Here is a 22,973-nt window from a genome sequence, read left to right as displayed (position 1 = left end):
TGAGACAAAATAATTTGTGACCGATGTTTATACATAAATAGTTGTGTCAAAAACGCGGGTGTGGGATTTTTTTATTTAACATTAACTTAAATCAGAACCCCACATTATTTTTTATACGCGTGACTGTTTCAGATCCACGACTATCAAGTAATATAATCAAATAAACGCCATCTCGAATGTGACTATTTGATTGTGGAATTATAAACAGTAATACTACAATAGGCGGATAAATTTAACCTATTGTTTTCGCGGCACAAATAAAACGCGGTGATGCTGCGAGCAGAATTTTACGAGTCATCTGGCAGAGGATTGTTTGTTTACTCTGGACACCCGGTACAGTTTAGAGACATCCGAAGCTAATTGGCTCTCAAACGTTACCGGGATGACGTAACAATGGAAGCAATACCGTAGCGAAGCGCTGTATTCGGGTTTTGTCAGTGTCCGTGAATTCGAGGAAAGAATCAGGATTTTGAAGACACCAATGTGAGTATTGATTTGCATTTTTGCCGAAGTATCCAAGTGTCTCGTGTTATGTAGAGCTGTCTGTGGGTTCGATTCCCGTCGAGTAACGCACCGATTTTTTAAGGCCTTTTCAAACTAAAATCACTTTGGCAGTCTTAAGAAGGTGTTTAGTGAATTTACACTTCTCGAGGACACCAGCCTTGGAACGCATGCACTTTATTGAGCTGCTTATTTGTATATTTTGAGATTACCGATTTGTGTGCTTTGATTCGCGAGTTTATATTGAATTAAAAAGTCTAGTTATGGCAAAGGATATAATTTTGTAGTCTGATTAAGGATTATGGAATCGTGCATATAGCAGTTTTAATATGTAAAAGAGATTCTTTGTTGGTTTTTTTTTTGCAAAATATTAAGTACATCAGTTCTCGACGAACCAATAATTTATTTTCTCTGAATAACAGCGATATTTTTCATCCATTGTCGAAACTTTACGACTTCATATCAAGTTTCATACACGAATGTCCCTAATATATATCCCATTCCCTTCACAAAAACTTTAAATTCAGAATTAAAAACCATTCTCAGAGCTTTGTGAGTAACCCAATTTGTTCAAAATTAATTAATTAAATACTGTACTAAAAGTGTAATTTATATTTCAATGACGCATGGTACTACCGTGAACCAAGAAAATATGAATTACAGTTGGACTGTTCGGAACCACTTTGAGAGAACTGGTGCAGCATGAACTGTGCCAGACATGAAGCCAGACATCTACACCATAACGCTAATATTTAGATTTTACAATTTGGTGAGGGACAGTTATGTATTTTACGAACCTACAACGAAAGGTATATGTTTCTTACCATGTGGGGAAAAATTATTTGGACTGTTTTGTAATTTCAATATTTGCCCAAAAGAGGGGGCATCTTTTGCACTACCACTTGTGCAACCAATCTTTTTATATTTAAAAATAAAAAAGAAAAAATGTAGTACGTATTTTACTTTTCTTTTATTCCGACATTGTTTTCAAGAAGGTTTTCCATCCCAAAAGATTTTTTAGCGTTTATTTATCCTGGATTGTCATTAGGTCTAAGAACTTCTTGTTTTGATTCCCATCAGTTTCGCTCTAATCCCTCGTATTCCATAATCACCAGTTTAATCTTTCCCAATGGTCTTTCCCATCAAAGGAGACTCATCGATTCCTATTCTATGCTTATCTCCGTGGTTTCTAAGTTCTGATATCGTTATTTGCCTGACTTGCTTCTTTTATCTTCTTAACTGCGTGTGTTTCATGTAAGATCACCGTTTGCATTTAAATCTTTCTTATCTGGACCTGCTGCATCAAGCCGAAAGAATTCCATTCTAAGTTTCAGCTTCGGAAACTTTTATAGTTTACATCGTAATGAATTCAGAACACCTAACTCACATTGCACAGTAGTTAACATATAATATTATAACGGTATTTTGAAGATATATTTACGTCTCATTACTCTGATTATATTTTATTTCAGCATTCATCTCATTTAATAGGAATTTGAATATTGTGGTCCAAAAAAGACATTAGAAAAGACCAATAAATGATTGTTCGAATTCATATTTAGAGTTGCATTGCATGGATCGCGGTTAGTTTCTTAAGATGTTTGTGATTAGAAAACTGAAAGGGTTATGGGGAAAAAGTAGGGTTTGGTTCCAGTCTGCAAGAGATTTTCTCTAAATTATATTTGGTATTAATATATTTTATGCGTATTTTACTTTCCATTGATTTTTCCGGTTGTATGCTGAGAAGTTGGTAAACCGATTGATGTTTATTGACTTTCGATCGCATTTCATATACTAATACCTTATGAATTTATTTCTGTGGGATGCCTCTTATATTTATTTATTTAATATTGATCACTGATGGGTATATTAATTGTGTACACTATCGATAAATGTGGTTTCAAATTTTCGTTTATTACTCGGCATCTGCATCGAGTTATTAAAATTGAAACTTTCAACAGGGACTGTAGTTAGTGAATAAATAACACAGCTGAGTATCGTAATGTAAAATTGAAACATGATTTACCCAGTAATACACACGCCAGTTCATTACGGCTTGGAGGTCAGCGGCAAATATCGTAATTTAATGTAGCAAGATCAGACTTGGTATGATAGCAATTTTTCTATTTCATTTTTGATCTTGATTTGAGTGTGAAGCTGAGATTTGGAATTTTAGTGATTAGTTAATTAGCAAAAAGAAAGTCAACAAGGATATTAAAGAAGCATGTGTACTGAGTTTGCAAAAACAGTCTGCATATTATTAAATAAGAAATGGCATACACGAGTATTTTCTTATAATAGTTGTCAGTGTATGCGTCAAAGGGGATTTTTATGCTACATTCAATTTAGAACTGAGCTCAAAATAGTTTCTAAGTAAAGACTGAATCTGCGCTGATTATTGGTAAATAGGGAAGATGCTGCTTTTCCTAGATAGAAATATTTGGTCCTTGAGGCTGTCACAGACATTCTCTCAGATATGCTAAGCTGTGCTTGCTACCTGAGAGTCTAAAACGCTGATGGAACTGATATTCGGGTGACATTCAAGTCAAGTGGACCTAATTTCGGCAAAGTCCAGGCGGTCTGTGACAGCCAATTCTTCTGCTTGCACCTTCAGGACAGTGGGACTGTTAGTAACCCTGGGTATAACCCCCCATGTACATATCCTGAAATACTCACCTAGCATACTGGAGGTGACCACTGAAGACGAACCATCGTAAGCAGGGGTCGAGGTGTGGCGCCCACACTACACGGAGGAATGCCGCTCCTCTGTATTACCAGGCAATGCTAGGTGGTAGATGACTCATTAACCAGTACAATACCACCACATTAGTAGAGGCATATGATGCAAGAAAGCAAGCTTATATAGCATCAGCCAAAAAAAAAAAAAACCCTTTCCATTTCACCCATCCATCCACTTCAAAATTTTGTTTAGTTCTGCTTTGAATTTATTTAAACAACGACAGATGGACGTTTGTTCCATCTTGAGCTAAGAAAGCTCCAGGTCCTGATGGTATTTCTCCACTTGTCTTAAAACCTATGATCCTGAGCGTACTTCTGTTCTGTGTCCCTTTTTTCACTTTCTTATTCCAAAGGTGTTTTTCCTTCTGCTTGGAAATTTGCTCATATCCAATCAGTTCCTAAAAAGGGTGACAAATCTCTCCCATCCAATTTTCGTCCCATTGCACTTTCTTCTACTCTTAACTAATGGAAAAATCAATTAACCGCCAACTCTTAAACTATCTGGAAACCTTTCGTCTAATCAACGATTGTCAGTAACATAAGCCAGAATATCATCAGTGACTGTGATATTCTGGCTTTTACCCATCAGTGAAAAAAACGTTTGGTGAAACTCAAGCAGTTACATTTGATAGTTCAAAAGTTTTTGATCGTATTTGGCATAAAGATCTTCTAAATAAGCTTTCATCTTATGGATTTCCAACTGTTTTTTGTAGTTGGGTATCAGTTTTTTCTCTGACCACTCACTGTGGGTGATGGTAGATGGCTCTTTGTTTGTTAACTTCTCACTAATGCTGTTGTTCCCTAAGATTCAGCTCTTTCTTCCACTCTTTTCCTCTTGTATATTAATAGGCATCTTTCCTTGACTGGAAGACATATCCATAGTTTTGTTGATGATAGCACATTGCATTCCACTTTCCAGGTTGAGAAATCTTGTCCTGCAGAAAGTTCTCGAATATCCATTAATTCCTAAAATGCTGATTTCTAGGTGGGGCAAAGATAATTTAATTTATTTCAATCCTTTTAAAACTCAGTCCTGTCTTATAACTGGCAAAAAGATCCCTAGGCAAGATCATATATCTGTATTGGGGATTACTCTGACTTCTAATATAAATAATAAATAAATAAATAAATTTTCTGTTTATACTCCGGCACGACAACCAAGTCAGTAGAGTTTACAATAAATCGTCAATACAAATATTTATCGTATTTAGTAGTCACGGGCTTGAACCCCGGTCCACTCAAGGAACGCGTGCTATGCACTCTCGCTCCTGACCACTGGGCTACGTCAGGCCTATCTCTTGGCATAAACACAGTACAAAGATTGCTTCCTCTGCATCTAAAAAACTGGGTTTTCCCTTTCGCTCCCGGCGTTACTTTTCCTCAAAACAGCTGTTCACTTTGTACAAATCACAAATCCTATGCACGTGTTTTGGTTTTCATAAAAGGAAAGAAGAAAGCACCATCCTTTCCATATATTGTACAGAAGGATGTTTGTTTAAACACTTCCCTGCTAGCACGGGTTTCCGAATTTTGTATTTTTTTCCAAAATGATTCATGTTTTATGGATGGCTTTTAGAACTTAAAACCGTATGGCATTGAAGGATGGAGGAGAAACTTTACCAAAAGGTTGGAACTTAATTTTCGCTGAATTGGTGACTCAAATTATTATACTTTGCTTCTGTTTGAAAGAGCACAATTCGCCAGGCAAATGGAGTGACTGAAGACACAATGATTCTTGTATATTTCTACACTAAAGAAGAAAAAAAAATAGGATGTTTTGTTTGTACCGTGTATAATTACTTTTAATTACAAAGAATTCCATCTGAGTTCGAGTTACTAACAGGGAATTTCACTGTTAACGATAACTCCCATAATTTACTTCCCTTCTCTTATTAAATAATATATTACACGTAGGCTCACTGATTTCCCACAATGTTCTGGACAGTTATCTCAGCATTCAACGATCTACTCTTTCCGGTTTTGGTAAAACAGCATAGTGGAAGTGACGTTAATACAAAGTAATCGCATATCCATTTTCTTTTGTTTATGTCAATATTTATTTAAACACACTTAAGCCAAGTAATTTCCACTCAAGAAGGAGCTTCAATTACACATCATTTCCTTGATTCAGGTCGACTTGGATCCGACAGAATAATAACCTTGGAAATGGCAGTTTGTTTTAACTAGAATTCTGAAATAAAATCCTTCGCTTCTCTCCATCTAGGCGCCTCCGTAGCCAGGTGGGAAGGAGCAGCACTACATAGCACACGCTTCTTGATTAGACCGGGGTTCGAGCCCGTCACCACCAAATACGGAGGATGCGGAAAGGTCAAGGAATGACTACCGCATATCCCGGAGCAATATGGCCTTAGTTGCTAATGCTCCTAAAAAAAAACACAACTCTCTCCATCTAACAAAGAAAAAATATTTCTTTGCATATTTTCAGATTAGGCCGAAGTCCTTTCTTACAGGCTAGATATCGAAGTTCTTCTTCGACTCGCATCGGGACTTTCTGGAAAGTAATTTTGCTTGCTGTGTGTCCAACCTTGTTCTTATGTGTCCTTTCAATTGCTTTATGTGCAGTGAAATATTATTCTTGGATGACTTCATTATCAAGAAGATTCTCCAGCGTAGTATCCATTACGGCCTAAATGAATTGCGCAGAGTTCTTAGCCACCTTCTGGCATTCTTCACCATTGAACTTTAAATTTTACTCATTAGATGGAACAATATGAAATACAAGTTAACCTGACCCGGAGTACCGCTGGGTACGATTTAAAATAACGTCGTCTTAAGATGATTTAATCTGGAAATAAATGTTTGTGAAAAGCCGACTGCATTCAAAGATATACAAGAATGCGTGTTATAAACTTTAGTACTTATGATTACACATTTCATATTCTTCTACAACACATTTCATATTCTTCTACAACACGTAAGAAAAGTATTCATTTTACTTTACTCGAAGGCATGCTGAGATTCTGTGATCAACTTATTTGTGGTCCAAGTGATCGTAGAATGCTGTGGATGTTGGTTGTAAAGATATAAGGTTCCAGCTTTATGTTCAGTGGTTATGCCAATGAATTGATACACTACACTATTATATTACGCGGTAGATTAGATCAGTGGCAGACTAGTCCTCTCCAACCCCACCAAGAGACTCCACTCCAGTATCACGTTAACAGTCCTAAAGACGAAAAGTGAGTACCCGAAACATAGCCATAAATTATTTAAATGCTTAGCATTGAGGTGGGTCAATTCCTTTAAACTGTATCAGTTCTATAATAAATTACTTAAAATACCACTTGATTTAATAGTGTCTGTGAATTCATTAACATAATAACGAAAAATCACATAGACCCCTCTTTGAAGTAATTAGTTCAGTGGTTAGTTTATTTAACTAATAAATTCTTTCCCTGGTGCCTTTTTTGGCCCATCATATGAACTTAAGTATTTTTTGATGTCCTTGTAATTTTATCAGGAATTTCATAAGAAGGAGGAAGGTTCATAAGGAAAAAATTAGTTCAGCGAGTTTGGAATTGAACTGTGAATGGCATTCGGTTTCTGTAGATAGTTCTATGGATACCATTCTTTTGCATTAGCACCAGTAATTTCACTTCTATTTCCAAATCAACCTGAAGACGAGTTTGAGGAACCATTAATTAACCTGTTGGGTTCGGAATAGGTTTCGTTATGTGTGGGAACAATATTACGTTTGATTACTTCAGTGTTATCGTGTCTGTGAATTTCATGTACTCTAAAATAAATTTCCGTTTATACTCTGTAGGTGCGGGGACCTACAAGTTTATAATTTCATTGTAACTGCTTTATTGAAATCAATATACCAACGCAGCAATTAACAATAGACTACACATTTTGTGGCATGATATAAGCTCGATTTCGAAATGAATTTGTATATGTGTTTGCTACCAAAGAACCACAGCCAGATTTTCATCCAGAAAACCTTAATTTCTGAAAAATAAAGATTTAATCATCCCATTTGTGTGGATGATTATATTTTTATCCTTAAATTCAAGTTCAAGGTAACCATTTGTGAGGGGTTAAATTTTTTAAGAAGGTGTTCTTTTCTTTATTATTAATTTAATATTCTTTGTTTCTATTTCTTATTTTGTTTTTTGTTCCCTTATATGTGTTTGTCCACTTTATCTTATTTCCCCCACTTACGCATCTGACATTTCTTCACAGGAGAATTCCAGAATCAAGGGAACTTCTCAATTATTTATAATTCCCTTCGGAAAGGCTGAGTGTTCAAGAATGACAAACAACACACACATTAATATATAACATAACATAGTTTATTTACACTTATATATACAACATGAAAATTACCAACTCTCAGGCACATACTATTATTCAATTTTTCCTATGAAGTATCAGTTATATATATGCAATTACGTATATTGGTTTACTCTAGCAAGGTTATCCCCTTCTATACAACACAATCAATACCATTATAGAAAATTGCTATAGTTTCTTCTTCTTTACACATGATCCATAAATACTTAAGAGGTTTAATTAACATCTCTTTTATACAACTTATGTGAATCAAATTCTTTTCAAAATTCTTTTCAAAAGCTGATTTAGGAATTTCGCTCTTCTGATTTATTTAGTGCCCCTTTTTGTCTCGGGGATTATAATATCACAAACTTCTCTAATTAGGATAAATCATACATTTGATATAAATTTCTGGACTAATGCTTGTCCCAGCTACATATAGAAGGCTATCTCTTACTCTGTGTTTCTTTATCCTTCCCTTCCAAAATATATCATACATATATGTCAGACAATAACTTAACATATATCCAATTTCTCTCCTTTGCCTTCCTACATATGTTATACAATAATCAAAGTCATTACTATCATTAAACACCCGTATTTTCTCAACTTACTTAGTTATACCTGTCAAATTACAATTATTATCTAACTTATCTTTACTTCATGCGTATAATTTGTACATATATATATCTCACAGTATCTTTCTAAACTTCCACTAATCTACTATTAGGGTTCCTACAGTCCTTTAGGGGTAAATGAGTATACTATATGCTAGTCACTTACTTAATTCTTCGAATCGAGCTCCTCTGTTTTGGGGGCTTCAGCTCCTTGTTGGGACTGGCATCATCATATATCAAAGGCATTCATCTCTGGACTTCTAGCGGAATTTTCGTGCGGGTCACAATTCTGGTACTCTGCTGATCTTACTGTTCTATCTGGACTGGACTGGCACTTAGCAGTACGATCATACTCCGTCGTTTCGGGGACTGCTCTCTTTCCTTCTGCGGCCTTTCTCCACTTTATACAGGCCACTTTCCATTCGCTGCTTCCTTCTTTATCAAGCTACTAATTCCGCATTTTCGGTCCTTCTCTCTCTCTCTCCACCTTATTAAAACTTATTCACAAAAAGAAAACTCACACTAACTCCTTCTCTACTCCACTTTTTACAGCTCATCCACAAGGAGATAGCTCATAGGGTGCCACCCTCGTTTCTTCGTCCACCTATTAAGAACTTCTTATTAAATTAAGAAATATTTCCCAGCGCTCGTTGCATTCGGGTCACTACCCTTGCCTTCCTTCCGATGTGGATTAGACTATAGCATACGGCCACTGTTCTTGCCTTCCAATGACGGACAGGCTTATTCTCCTTACTCTCCATAATTTTCTACCACGACCAAACACTCAACTGTCCATGTTACTAACTCATTTTTACTTACACTGACGAAAAAACTCAACTGTCCTTCCTTACTCAAACCCCGACAAGAATCTCCACTTTGTCATTCTTAACTCATTTTCCCAAACGCCGACTAGAATCTCAACTTTGTCTCCCCCTAACTCATTTCCATACACACTCAGGGATCTGCCTCTCTCTCCCTGTTCACTCACTTTTTTCATCTCAATTACGTACCGCCCCTATGTGTCAGGCCTGCACCTATTTTTCAGCTTTAACCAATCTTCTTTTTATCAACTTTCATTCTGTCCTATTCGTCCTTTAAATTTTCTCAAGCTGTATCTACAATGTACGATTCAACCTCTTATTTTAATAAATCGTAATTTTCCCAGGTTGTCTGTACCTTTGAAGTGCGCCGTGGTCTTCGCCACCCCTGGTTAAACTTAGCGGATTTATTTCACACGATCTACCAAACTTGCCATCGCCGACAGCCAGACGCCAGTCCTAGTTCTAATCCGTGCATTTGACCCGTATTTACTACCTGTCCCATCTCCAGGTGTCACGATCAAAGAAGTGTCCGACAATATTCAGCCTACTGCCCTTTGTTCTTTCAGAGCCTTAATTATTCACACACACTCGCCAGGTCGCTGTTCCCGTTGTTTTGGTGTTATCCTGGGAGCTCACCCCTTATTGCCTTTGTCAAGCTTACCGCTCCCTTTCTATAATTTAACCGTGTCTAATTTTAATCCCTAGCGAGTGCCTTAGTAATATTAGTGACTGGTAATGTTTTGCTGCTATTTCATAAGCTTTACTTTATATTAATCTCACTTTTTATAAAATATTATACTTGTAAGATTTTACATCTTACACATTGTTCAAGATTCACCGAATTCATCCTCCCCGGATGCTATTTAAATTTAATTTCCTAATTTAATTTTATACCTTATTTTAGGTCGAAAATTAAAATATTGAATTTCAATTTACTTATTTGAGTATCATTTTTCCCCCTAAATTTACACGACCAAACAGCCGACCAGGCTAGTCGGGTGGGAAAAGTACCTGCCTGACAACCCAAAGGTCGCGGGTTCGAATCCCACCTTACAAAATGCAAAAAAAAAAAAAAAAAAACGTTTGGGAGGTGCATTATGGCTACAGAAGCCGATACGCCAACAACTAACAAAAAACAAATGACCAAACAAATGAAATTCCTCACGCAGTATCTCTGTCTGGATTATAGAACTGCCTTTAAAATTTCACCACATACTTTGAGGAAATAAGCTCAAAATTTTTTCTTTTATTCTCCTAAACAGTTTGCAAAATATTCTTCACAATGTTTACCGATATAAAAAACCTAAGAATCTTCGTTGTAAAGGTCCATTGCCTGATCCATATGCATCATGCTTGTATTGCACAAAAATCCCATCAAATCCGCGGCTTTATAAAAGTATTCAGAAACTCTCAGATGGCTCTGTACTTTACATTTCAGTTATCCTTTCAATATTAGATTTCTGTCCCTGTGTGAGCGGGGAATGCGTTATTAAATCGAGGGATAATAGCCAAAATATAGTAATTGTACATCGCTATATTTCAAATGCAGATTTTCACCAGAGTTATCTTTACTTTACAATAAGATCCTCTGTTGGTACACCTTTTTATTCATAAAATATTATTTTTTGAGTAAAAAGGTGTAATATTACATTCTACCCTACATTTGTTTCTTTGAGAGAGAGACACACAAAAGCAACAAGAACTGTATTTTCCTATTTATTTCTAAGATACACCCACGTATAAGAAATGCCTCTGAAAAGAAGGCTGCTTCCAAACGAAATTATTTATAAGCAGGCTGTTTGTTTTATATTATTCAGTATAATTTCTAATCTAATGCAGTGGAGAAAGCATTTGATTAGGTCTCCTTTCTGTACAAAGCAATATGTACATTTTAGAGGATTTAGAGCGGTGGATTGTATTTGGCAGCCTAATCGCAAGACAAGGGCTTAATATTTCAAGGTTATTTCAATAACGTTGAGACAGAGCACTTAACAGAAGACACCATACGGGGATTCCTCAGTGGCACTACAGTGGACCACTTGTCACTCGTTTTAAGAAGTATGGTTACAAATCAATTCGGAGATTGGAGTAAATTTTAAATTCTTTTTCAATCGGAACTGTAATTAACTAATCTCATCTGGGGCTTGTAAGAATGTTCTCTATGAATTATTCCCAACTTTTCATCCTGGACAACCGTTTTAGATATTGATTATATGAACTGGCGCACTATGACCAAAGTAGTTGATGCGCCAAGAGAATCTCCATACAGCAGTAGCTCTCTTTCGATCTCTCAGTAACCACAGTTTCCAAGCAAACTGTATGTAAAAGGTTTCAAGAACACGCTCTGAAGCAGCCCATGGTTTTTATTTCCTTCACTCGCTCCGCAGTAGATCCTCTCTGATGCAGGCAACATAATCTTTGGGGCCAAGGCTGATTTATTCTTCACGAATGAATAGATAGTCTTCAACCTGATGCATGTGTTTTCATTCGGAGAGAATGCGGAATTCGCTCTCTCCTCTTAACAAATTGTTATCGATTTGATAAGAGGAGAGAGCAATCAATTCGTTGAGGGAGACGACTGCTCAGAGGTATAAGGATAAGATTCTTGAATCTTATCTAGACTTCTCAGAGATACTGTACGTTTTGATTTCATTTTAATGGATCAATAATATAGAAGCTGCACAGACTGCTCTGTTCGCTGCTGTATTATTTCCTGTGTACATTATTAGGATATATACCACAAGGAGGTCATTTTTCTGGTTCTTTTATTTATTGAAAGAAGCAGAAGGCTCTCAACAGTTGTTTGTTTATTATTTATGTCACGCCCATTTTATGTTTAATACACAATACTTCAATTGGATCACCTGTATAGTATAACTTTACAATAACCAAACAAATTTCTAAGGGTGCAGATGATATAAGATTGGCACGGTGGTTAATGGCAGTAATTAGTGTTATGCCACGTCAACAAGATCTAGAAAAGTTAGGTAGATGGGGTGAGAAGTAGAAATTGGAGTTTAACATTGACAAATGCAAAGGTACTTCATATGAGTATCAGTAATTCCAGATTAACGTACCAACTTTGTTGGTACCATGATAGTGGATAATTACTACTAGAAATTTGCCTTCAGCCAGCAAGTAGCTGGTCGTTGGAATAAACTCCCATTTGTTGTTGTTGTAAAAGTGGGCAGTTTAAATAAATTCAAGGAAGAATCCAATGTCGGAGAGGATGGATCTGTGTCTTGTCGTGATCAGCTGACATCAGAATATATACTAGGAGACCAACAAATTAAACAAACAACACAAATGGGGGGGATGGGTAGGCGATACGAGAAGTATTTTTTTTTTTTTTATTTCAGCTCATGCTGCAAAATCTTGCTTTCTGGCATCATTCGTTAACTGTCGATGTTTTCATCCGAACAATGCAGTTGATCCCATTCTAAATATGAGGACAAATAGAGTTAGAAAAGTATCATTAAAAACTAAATTAAAATTATTTAATCATTTATCAAGCAGCATTGTTCCTTACTCAATGTCCAAATTTGAAAGCTAAAAATGCAACCACCAAAACAATTACTATATTTCCGTTGTCTAGCCACCCCCCCCCCCGCCCGCAGGTGAGGGACTAGACAACTGACTACGATTACATCGTGCAATCTGTCTCAAGCTTACTCTCTACAAGAAACGGAAAAACTAATCTACCTGAAGACCGGATTGCCTTCTCCCATAACAAGGCATGTTTTATAACATAGCCAAATCCACTGACGTAAAACTCCACCTCTAGAAGACTCTGAAAAAGCCAGACCTCGTTCTAAAGAAAATAGTTTTCAATTCCCAAATTGACTGGTTTTCCAGGAGTGGTTGCATAATGTTACAAGATTTATTCCAAAATCATTTACATTGAAGCATCCTGACAATGAATGCAACCTTCTGTCATTTGTCTCATTAATTTCGACCGCCAACAGCTCATATGAGCAATTAATTCACTTCCAGATTCCAGTTCTTCAAGCAATGATAGCATCTTAGTCTTTATTCTCAACAGTGTGAATCCCAGTTGTGGAGATGTATTATAGTGTCCATAATTATAATCTCTTAATTCGAAATTATTTTCCCACAGGCTTGGAATGTCCACAAAGTAGATGTTCCAAGTCCCAAAATTCCATACATCAAGGTAGGTATCTGAATTTCGGCCTCTATTTGCAAAGTCCTCGAGCCTGTTGAAAGTTGAGAAGCTCCTCTTTCCAGCAGTGATCCAACAGATCCTCTCTAAGCCCACCACAATTCAACTTTGCCAAGAAGATTATATCTTCAAATAAAAAGTGTTGTATTAACATTCAAAAATTGGCTCTATCCACCAACCTTAAACAGCAATGTAGAAAGGAGGTACTTAGTAAGGTCATAGATGTCAATTATAGATACGGTCTCATCCTAGTCTCCCTCCCCACAAGACGTTCTCTTTGAAAGAGAATTCATGTTAGGATATATCCTAGATGCAATTATCCCTCCCTCGCATCTTTCCACAGTAATGGAAGGCTAAACTATGTGATATTCATATCTTGGAGAAATTTTTGTGTCAGTGAAATAATTGGCTGCCGGTTTATTGTGCTTCTATTAGAATTATTAATTGTTAGTGTAATAAGCAATTATCCATATAACTGTTGGAAGAAGTGATGTTACTATATTTTGTTAATCTTCTGGTGTGCCATGGCACTAACTTTTTGATGTTAAAACTTCTATAGCGGCATCTATCAATGGAATGTAACGGAAGTTCAGCAATGACGTCACACTACCCACACGACTGGTGAGAAATGTGAAATACTTTAATTAAAGCGATAGCGTACGGGGCCACAGTAGGCTTGTGGCAGCGTTGCCGGCTTGCTGAATAGCTGATCGAGGTTCGATTCCAGCAACTACCCTCATGGGGATTTTCTCAGGGGCATTCAGCATTGAGTTTGGCGGTCTCAAACTGTGGTCGTGAGGTTTTTCACCGGGATTGACTCCGGTTTTCCCCTCACAACAGACAAACCGCCCTTCGCGATGAGGGGTACACTAAAATTTGTTAGGGCTAGGGTCGCGTGTAGACTGAACTTCGCAGCGTTCACTCTTGAGGGAAGGGGGTTAGTGGGGCAGCCGCGCCACCATCATAAGGTGGGTTGTGGGCAGTCTATTATTATAGCAGACGTCCTTACAAGAATGCAATGCATGCACTAATTTCAGATGCAGTTAAAATCCATCCATCAAAATGCGAATAATTATGCTCTTCAGCAAAAATCAACTGCTGCAAAATAAAAAAAAAAGGTAGTTAATGTGCACAGAGCATTTCATTTTAGTTAGTAATTCACGTCTTGAGAATGTATATACAGCCGTGTTAATAAATAAATGGATATTATGCTTGCTGACATATGCAGAAACGAAATTTTCTCTGTTTGCTGTTAATCGTGAATTATTAACGTTTGCTAATGCGCTTGAAATGCTCTGCACACACTAACTACTTTATTATTATTTATTTTTTTTTGTGCAAATCCCAGCAATTGATTTTTGCTGAACAGAATAATTACTCGCATTTTGATGGATGGATTTTAGCTGCAACTGAAATTAATGCATTCTTTAAAGGAGCAGAATATGTCTGTAATAATAATAGACTGTCCGCAATCCACCTTGTGGTGGTGGCGCGGCTGCCCCACTAACCCCCTTCCCTCAAGAGTGAAGTTCGCAGCGAAAACGCTGCGAAGTTCAGTCTACACGCGACCCTAGCCCTAACAAATTTTAGTGTACCCCTCGTCGCGAAGGGCGGTTTGTCTGTTGTGAGGGGAAAACCGGAGTCAATCCCGGTGAAAAACCTCACGACCACAGTTTGAGACCGCCAAACTCAATGCTGAATGCCCCTGAGAAAATTCCCATAAGGGTAGTGCTGGAATCGAACCTCGATCAGCTATTCAGCAAGCCGGAACGCTGCCACAAGGCTACTGTGGCCCCGTACGCTTCTGTTTTAATTTAAGTATTTCACATTTCTCACCAGCGCGTAGGCAGTGCGACGTCATTTCTAAACTTCTGTTACATTCCATTGTTTGATGACGCTATAGATGTTTTCATATAAAAGAAAATAATAATAATTGCTGGGATTTTAATGAAACACAGGAAGGATCGACTCTTTCTTGTAGAGCGAAATATAAATTTCCTTAAAATCCATCCACTGGGAACAGTTATTACATGCGGACGGACAGACAAAGAAATTATAATTGTAGCTTTTCTATTAGTCCGATTTTAATGATATTTGGAATGCTTAACATATATTTTATATATTTGTAAAATATGCAACGCATAATTTTAATAATCGGGCAATTAATTAAAATTAAAAGTTTAAATCGGGCATTGTTACGTACGCTTTTATTTATTTTTGATGCGAAAACTCTTGTAGCGTAACGGAAATGAAAATGTTGTGGTGAAATATTGGTGTTGCTGTAATGATACTTCCTGCAGGAGTACCCGAATAATAATAATAATGAAATACTCTGTTGCAGGAAGTATGGCTGTGTCGATGTAGTCACAATCATACTATTGTACAAATGGATTTCGCTGACCTCTTCCAATCGTCACAATTTTCACATAAAACATCTTTCGGGCGTACACACGCACGCTTTAATTGTTTTGTTATTCTTTCTTAGGTGTTCTCCTCAATGAATGCTGAAATGAAAAGTAAAGAATCTGTTCTTTGGCAGCTCCAGAAATCTGAAAAGTTTATCGTATTTTCAGTATTTTTCTCCCTTTTCCTGGACAATATGCTATTGACAATGGTAGGTAGGTATCTGCTGCCATCTAGCGGCTTTTAAATTAAGCATTTTATTTTAGAAGTTTGCTAAATGAAATGCTCTGTTGTTGAAAAAAACACGATGAGCTCTCTTATAGTCGGTACAATTTTTATTTTTAGTTATTAAAACTAGATATTTATTTTAAAAGCAAATATACATTTTATTATTTACAAATAAACGCAACCTTATAAGAACAACAAAATAGAAACGCCCTAAAAGTGTCCCTGGGCCATAGCCAGTTTAGCGCAATGGTTAAGGTAGGATTGATGAGAATAACAAAAGATCCTTTGAAGAACGCCTTTTTATATGACTGTCGAGTTAATAGGTCTTAGGTTGAGGTGTAATTTTTATTATTAGTATTTTTTTAATTCTGAAAAATCAGCAACACGTATTAGAAGAGACAGCTCGTATGATATACACATAATTAAATAATCAATTTAAAGTAATTAAATTAATTAATTTTTTTAATTGTTTTAAATTGCGTTAAATTGATTATTTAATTATTTATATTTTACTCTAATGTACCGGTAAGTTGTCGATTTTTTCGTTTTTTCCGTTTTAATTTCTGGAGGGTATCATACGGAAGTGTTCTACGTACTATATTGAGGTAAACTCCTCTTATTATTTTACTAACAGAGTTATAATAGCACTTCTTTTTTCAAAACTCGTTTCTTTCTTGCCATGTGTATCACGAAACACACAAAACTCACACTCTTTCTGATTGTCAGATGTTCGATTTATAAGTTACAGCTCTTACTCCTCAATTTATATTATTGCAAAACACTCTAGAATCATCTATAATCTTTTATAATATCGAAACAACATTCCAACTTTCTAGGATCATCTGCAATATTCTACCACATTCAGGAATCTTTTATAATGGTTTCCCACATCCAGGGTCTTCTACACCTTTCTCGAATATTACCGAAATTTCTTAAATATTAAAGTTTTTTTTTGATTTTTATAAATAATAGAAAATATTTCAATAAAAATTGGCAAAAAAGTTGGCCCTGTTTTTATTAAAACTTCGAAAATTAAGAAAACCCAAGATATACTGAGCTGAGTATCGGCTGTTCTTTTCATAAGTAATTGTGGGTTCTGTATAGTGGTAGTCTGCAGCCGATGAATTTCCGAGGTAAAATAAATTATTTCAGTTTTCAGTAAGCTGATGAGGGGGGAGGGCAAGGTTTTAACTGCATCACGGGTTTTTTTGCTGGATTCCTTTTCTAGGAATGGGGTTTCAGAGATACGTTAACAGCATTTCTTTTTAATTCTAGTGCCAATCGTACCCGATTTTCTTCTCAAACTGGATCATCCGTCAAACTTCAGCCTTAGGAATGTTTCACTCATGAACTACACCGTGCTGCCATCTGCTGTGGACTATTTAATTTCATCTGATTCGGAAACCCAGAATGAGACATCGACCGGAGTTGAGATAACAGAAGAAAATGGAGAAGTAGGCTTAATGATGTCGTCTAAAGCTTTGGTACAATTGGTTGCTAATCCCATGGTGGGCCTTTTGGCCAACAGGTAAGATTTAATTTAGTTTAAAACTTTTGCCAACATTTCATACACAACTCCGTGGCAACTTGTTTTCATACATTGCATATTATTTGTTTATAATGTAGATATTCACGAATAGGCTTGTTTAAAGTAATTGCACTTATTACAGTGCAAGCAACAAAGACCAAATCCTTTTATTTCTTTGCAACTAAACATGTCTATGTTTTCAATTTCGTTAAATATTGTATTTCACATTTATTAATCGTTGATACTTAATGATAATATTAGTTTAATTGTCATTAAAACACCTGTATTATCAACACGGAAATAAAATGAACTACAAAATTCAAAAACTGTTAGTGGGCGTTTGTAGAAGCAGTAACTTGAATTAGCTAACCAGATGTTGAAATTGTCACCATTTGATTCTAGACACTTCGCAGCGACGAACAACTAAATAACAAACGTTGTCCGATGTAACTGCTACTAGAGCTTCACACAATTAAATTCCAATCTTCAATTGCTGAAGTATAGCTGGTTTTCTACCGCGTACTGCACCTCAAGTATCTTTAACTAGACATCGAATTGGGTTAAATCGGGTGAATGTAGGAGATACTCGACACTTTGTCCCTCATCATCCTATCCACCAGTCAGTGAAATGATTATCAGGATAGGCCCTAACATCATAATGTGTAGGGTGCCTCGTTCTGTTGGCACTAAACTACTCCCTCCCCCGAAAGCTCATAAGTGGTAGGTGAAATAGGCATGTTAAGCATGTGGATAACTCCACATGCTTAACGTTGTGAATCTTGCCTCATCCGACCAAACAGTCTGGTCCAAATGTTTTGCACCCTTGTCCATCTTCACTGTAAACCATTTCCAAAACTCAAGCCATCTTCATTCCTATTGCTGTTTCTAGCAGTCTTCGTAGATAAGATTTCCAGCTAACTCTTTTGAGAATGCAGTGTACATTTTCTCTACTAATCCCACTCTCACAGGCAGCTTGCCAAAATTTTTTCGTGGTGATATTGCTACCGATGCAACGCCACAGAATTTTTCATACCTGTTGTTGATGTATTGAGTCTCCTAGATTTTTGCTTGCACAAACCTTACAGGCGTCTCACATCGTGAATTTTTGAAATTGTTCTTCGTGATGCAGTTTACATCAAATTCTGGTCTCTATTGTCTTTGAACTTCATGCAAAATCTCTGATTTTCGGTGCCATAAAATTATCAAAAAAAAAAAAAAAATTGATTTACATTGTTCGAACCTCAAACGTCCAGCTGCCATGTGGTTTGAGTTATGGGTATCATTCGTTAAACTTTATACAGGAATTTTTCCAGCACGGATAAGGAGATGGTTAGGCAAAATTTGCAGTACTGCATGCAGGCATGGAAGCCTCTTTTTAAGAAGGATGTTAGAACTGGCCCAGAGAAGAACAGCAAATTAGTGAGGGGAACAAAAGGGTGCTCTTACTAGCAAAGGCTTTAGTTCTGCAGCAAATTGCAGAGTCTGAAGATTTAGACACCTGCGAAGAGATCTGATTTAGGTGTTTAAGGCTTTGAATGGATTGAGTAAACTCACTGTTGATGGAATCCTTCCTCTTGCTCAGACCACACACATGAGGGGGCATACATTTAAATTGAGGAAGAATGGCTGCACGATAGATAGGGTTGCTTTCAGCCAGCTGCGATTAATTGTTGTAACAAACTTCCATCTGTTTTGTTGAAGTGGATAATTTGAATAAATCTAAGGAGGAACTGGACAAATTATTAGCAGGGTTGAATGAATTTGGGGGGGGGGGTGCTGATGCTATATAAGCTTGCTTTACTGCATCATTGCCACTACTTATAGTTTTTGTTTTAACAACATTTTTTCATCAGCAAAACATACTAACCAAAGATGAACAAAATTAAGTTGTTATAAATATGCGATGAAAATGTGTGTTAATCTTTTTTGAGACATTCTGTACATTATAAATTTCAGCGCTAGAGGGATTTATAATGAGAAGTAACAGAAAAACTTCGAGGTAATTCATCATTCTCGCTGTCAACATACTAAAACCCATATAACATTAACGAATATATTTCAGAACAAAATAAAACATGGCAGTAGCAATCAACGTTAAAAACATTAGTAGCTAGAAAGATGGCTGAAACAACTTTCCTAGCATAATGAATTTGAGGAGTGACTGGGAAGAATCCAAGAGGTTAAGAAGTGAAGCAGGATATTTTGCAAAAGTTTAACAGCAGATGGAAATAATGATCATGAGGGAAGGAAAAAATTATCTTTAAACATCGATTAAAGGGTCCAGCAGGTAAAAATTGGACCTCTTGATTAAATATGTAGGATTATGGTCAGATCTACCAGAATGTTTTAGCGATATATTATGATGGCGTTCTTAATCACCTCCTTATCATATTACCAGAAAAGAAAGATAAAATTTTATCGCTTTGACAATTCCTCTGCGGCAGATCGATATGCGTCTGTTTCAAATATACTCCTTCTTTACTTAATTGGAATGTTTTATCTAATTTAGAATCTCACCAGAATTATAAAAAGTATTTTTTTATAATTTTTCATATAAAAAGAATTCTGAAATTTTTTATTTTTCATAAAAAAGAATTATAGAGAATGTACTATTTCCTTTATGTAAGAGAGACAAACTGTGTTCTCGCTTGAACATATCTGATCAGATTACCGGGGGATGGTGGCCTATCTTTAATTCGGAAGAGCTTATTCAGTTCAGAATCACGAAATCATAGAAATCTTTGAAGCAGAGGTTTTGGCAATCGAGATAAATTTGCATTTGAAATGTTAAGTGAAAAGAGACGTCACAGATCATCTTCCAGGAGAAATTCTGTAAGAGTTGAAGAGCGTGTGTTGATTAGGGAATTGCGGGAAAACAGTTTTAACTTGCTTTTGATGAATTTGAAATTAAGATTAGGAAAGGGTCACGAACTTAAATCCATTATTAAAGTAATATTTCAGCATTTTAGAAGATACAAAATTTGTGTTTTTTTTTTTCTTGTAGAAGTTAACAGTAATATTGAAGAAACTCAGAACAGAAAATTGATCAAATACATGATTTCTAAAACGGGAACCGCTAATTTTGTTATGTCGAAGTCTCATCTGAATTGATTTCAGATTTGATAAGTTGCCTAAATGGTATTTGTATACTCATGGCATGTTACAATAAACTAATATTAGTTTATCAAACATTAGGCGGCTAAAAAAAGTGTTTCCTTTCATTTAATATCTTTGAAAAGAATACAGGAATGGAACTTTATTATTTATCTTGACGCATTCAAATTCTGAGTACTCTAATTTTCACAAGAAACGACCAACACTATTCTGATGGCATTGGAATGCGATTCAGTTTTAATTTTTCTTCGAGTATTGTAGATTAATAACTGGTTATTGCATTAGACAGCATCTAAGGTCAGACAACTTTTAAATGCCCATGCCTCTAGCTGTGGTATGCCCTTCTTTTGTAATTCTAGACTTCATTTTGAACTCTTCTGCAGGCCTAGACACGTGTTTCTTCTTCACAAAGGGTAAAGCGAAGTCAACGTTTGTTTCTTTAAGAAAGCAGCGTACCCTTTGGGAGAAATACGTTAGTGACATGTCTCCGAATTATGATTGAAAAGTCGCTTCTGGCTAAATGATGTCAAACAAGAAAGGTGAATTTTTATAGTTTCTGAAAGCAATTCTTTGGCCTCGGGAAAAAAGATCTCCAAACTGCTTTCTGGGATGCCATCTTCTTTACACACATTAAGATCTTTCTCGAGAGAGATCAGATGAAGTGAATGAAACGGTGTGTTATAACTCTTGTGTACTTTTTCAGAGAACAAATGCAATACGAATCTCAATAGTGAGCTAAGAGGACTTCCTAAGAAAACTTCTACAAATGTAAAAACTGAAATGGAGGTGTACTTTTATGAAACAGAAGCTCTCTTAGTTAATTCCCATCCGTAGAGCCAAAAGTAGAAGACCCATGTCTTCGAAATAGAATTCCTAAGGCAGCTGTTACAAACTGGCTTAAATAAGAAGAAATAACGCAGATCGAAGTTTTTCAATAAGGTAGTCCACATTTTAATCATAGTTATTATGGAAAAACTCGTAGTGTAACCACTGTGGTATTTTCCGAGACAAAGGTGATATGTAAAACAAGACAGGACAGCGATCTTTGAAGGTATTCTACACGCAATAATAAGAATGCAACTAAGAAAGTATAATCCTAGATTGAACCTGGCATTGCTGAGACAGATGTTTCCTCTCAAATAGATGTAGAAGACTTGTCTACAAATATGTAGATGAAACACGACCATCAAGATGTTAGTATGGATTGAATGACTATACTTTCGTTAATGAGGGTGAAATTCTTAAAGGCTTGTTTAGTTTGGGTATAATCTGCCAATCTCAGGTCGGTGAGCGCACACACATTGAGTAATAAGATCTGATATAGCTGAGTGTAGCACATGCGTTTGAGTTCACCGTGGTTCAATCTCAGATAACTGCTAAATACGCTACTGATTGTATTATTGTCAAAATGATTAGATGTAAACTTCTCCGACTTAGGTGGTGCTGCCTCGAATAAGCAACGCTTCGCCAGTAGAGAAGACTAACGTTACTTATTCTCAGAGGATACCACCACCACCACCCAGAAAACACCTTTCAAAGCTTGTGGACTTCTCATCAGTGGGCGGGTTCCTTTATATTGTGGAGTTAAACTTCATAACTGGGTTATCAGCCACTGTACCACTAGGGCAGCTACCCGCTGTGTGTATAGTCTTAATTTATGAACACAACTAGCCAAACACACTCTAAGAGAAAATTTTTATAAGTTAAACAAAATATGATATAACTATATAATAAATGACTGTTAATTAAGCTCTAGCTTGCTTTTGTGGTTAAGGAACGGAGTGATTCGCCGCTTACAATTTTATTTTTATTTTAGGATTGGATACAGCACCCCTTTCTTAGGTGGCTTGGTTGTACTTCTGATATCATCACTGCGTAAGTATTGCCTTAATTCCATCCAAAACCAATTATTTCAACTAATATTAAGAGGTGTATTAAAAACAACGAGAAATCTCTTCCAATTTTTTACCCAATCATCTCTGGTTATTCAACTTTCGTATTATAGTGCGCACTAGTGAAAACCCTGTCGTGACTCGACAGGAGTCTATGATCTACGGATTACTGTAACTTAAGATGGCAATTACTTGCCAGTTATTGGTTTAATAACTAATAGTTGCCCCACTTTATCACTGAGTAAACAGTCGAGTTACTAATTGGTTCTAGATTCCTGTAATAATTAACCTCCCTGTGTTCTGTCATCACGTGCTTCCAATCGACATCACTAAAATAGGCATGCAGTTTGTCCATTACTTTGTAACAAATGAAGACAGATGAAAAGCAACCCAGTACAGTGCATTACAATATCCTACTTAGCGGCAAAGCGTATCTAACGATCCATTAACTGCTTTCTTTTATCGTCCACTGAGATGTCTTCAATGAAGGGCGAATTCTAATTAAGATTATCGTCTCCATATAACAAAGACCAATTCCATTTACTTGTTCGAGTCTTAGTTATTAAGTACAATGTTAATAAGAGGAGTTCGGTCCTTCGCTATACCCAGCCAATAATAAACTGCCATCTGCATTTGGAACATGAGTTTTCTCGC

The 22,973-nt window shown here is 36.3% G+C and overlaps 2 protein-coding genes across 2 annotated transcripts in view; both read left to right on the top strand.

Moving 5' to 3' along the window:
- Positions 1 to 449: 449 nt before the first annotated feature.
- On the top strand, positions 450 to 17,249 carry LOC150078297 (synaptic vesicular amine transporter-like). The gene is made up of 4 exons (XM_090384526.1): positions 450 to 483; positions 15,640 to 15,772; positions 17,061 to 17,212; positions 17,244 to 17,249. Exons 2-4 carry the CDS (start codon positions 15,652 to 15,654, stop codon positions 17,247 to 17,249), a joined length of 279 nt encoding a protein of 92 aa, XP_090240652.1. The 5' UTR covers positions 450 to 483; positions 15,640 to 15,651.
- LOC150078296 (synaptic vesicular amine transporter-like) overlaps positions 17,211 to 22,973 on the top strand; it is a 98,371-nt gene continuing 92,608 nt past the window's right edge. Inside the window, exons 1-2 of the mRNA XM_090384987.1 lie at positions 17,211 to 17,313; positions 22,244 to 22,302. Of these exons, the coding sequence (XP_090241113.1) occupies positions 17,249 to 17,313; positions 22,244 to 22,302 (124 nt within the window). The 5' untranslated portion in view covers positions 17,211 to 17,248. The remainder of the gene's footprint in view (positions 17,314 to 22,243; positions 22,303 to 22,973) is intronic.

Source organism: Mastigoproctus giganteus, chromosome 11 (genome assembly GCF_048544385.1).
Source record: "Mastigoproctus giganteus isolate SK-2022 chromosome 11, ASM4854438v1, whole genome shotgun sequence".
NCBI lineage: Eukaryota > Metazoa > Arthropoda > Arachnida > Uropygi > Thelyphonidae > Mastigoproctus > Mastigoproctus giganteus.
Note: the sequence above shows the minus strand (reverse complement) of the source record. Positions and strands in the feature narration are given on the sequence as shown.

Excerpts from the sequence above, each read along its gene's own strand:
- LOC150078297 (XM_090384526.1), top strand. The coding sequence starts at position 15,652 with ATGAATGCTGAAATGAAAAGTAAAGAATCTGTTCTTTGGCAGCTCCAG. Across the intron at positions 15,773-17,060 it reads TATGCTATTGACAATGGTAG|TGCCAATCGTACCCGATTTT; the intron begins GTAGGTATCTGC and ends TTTTAATTCTAG.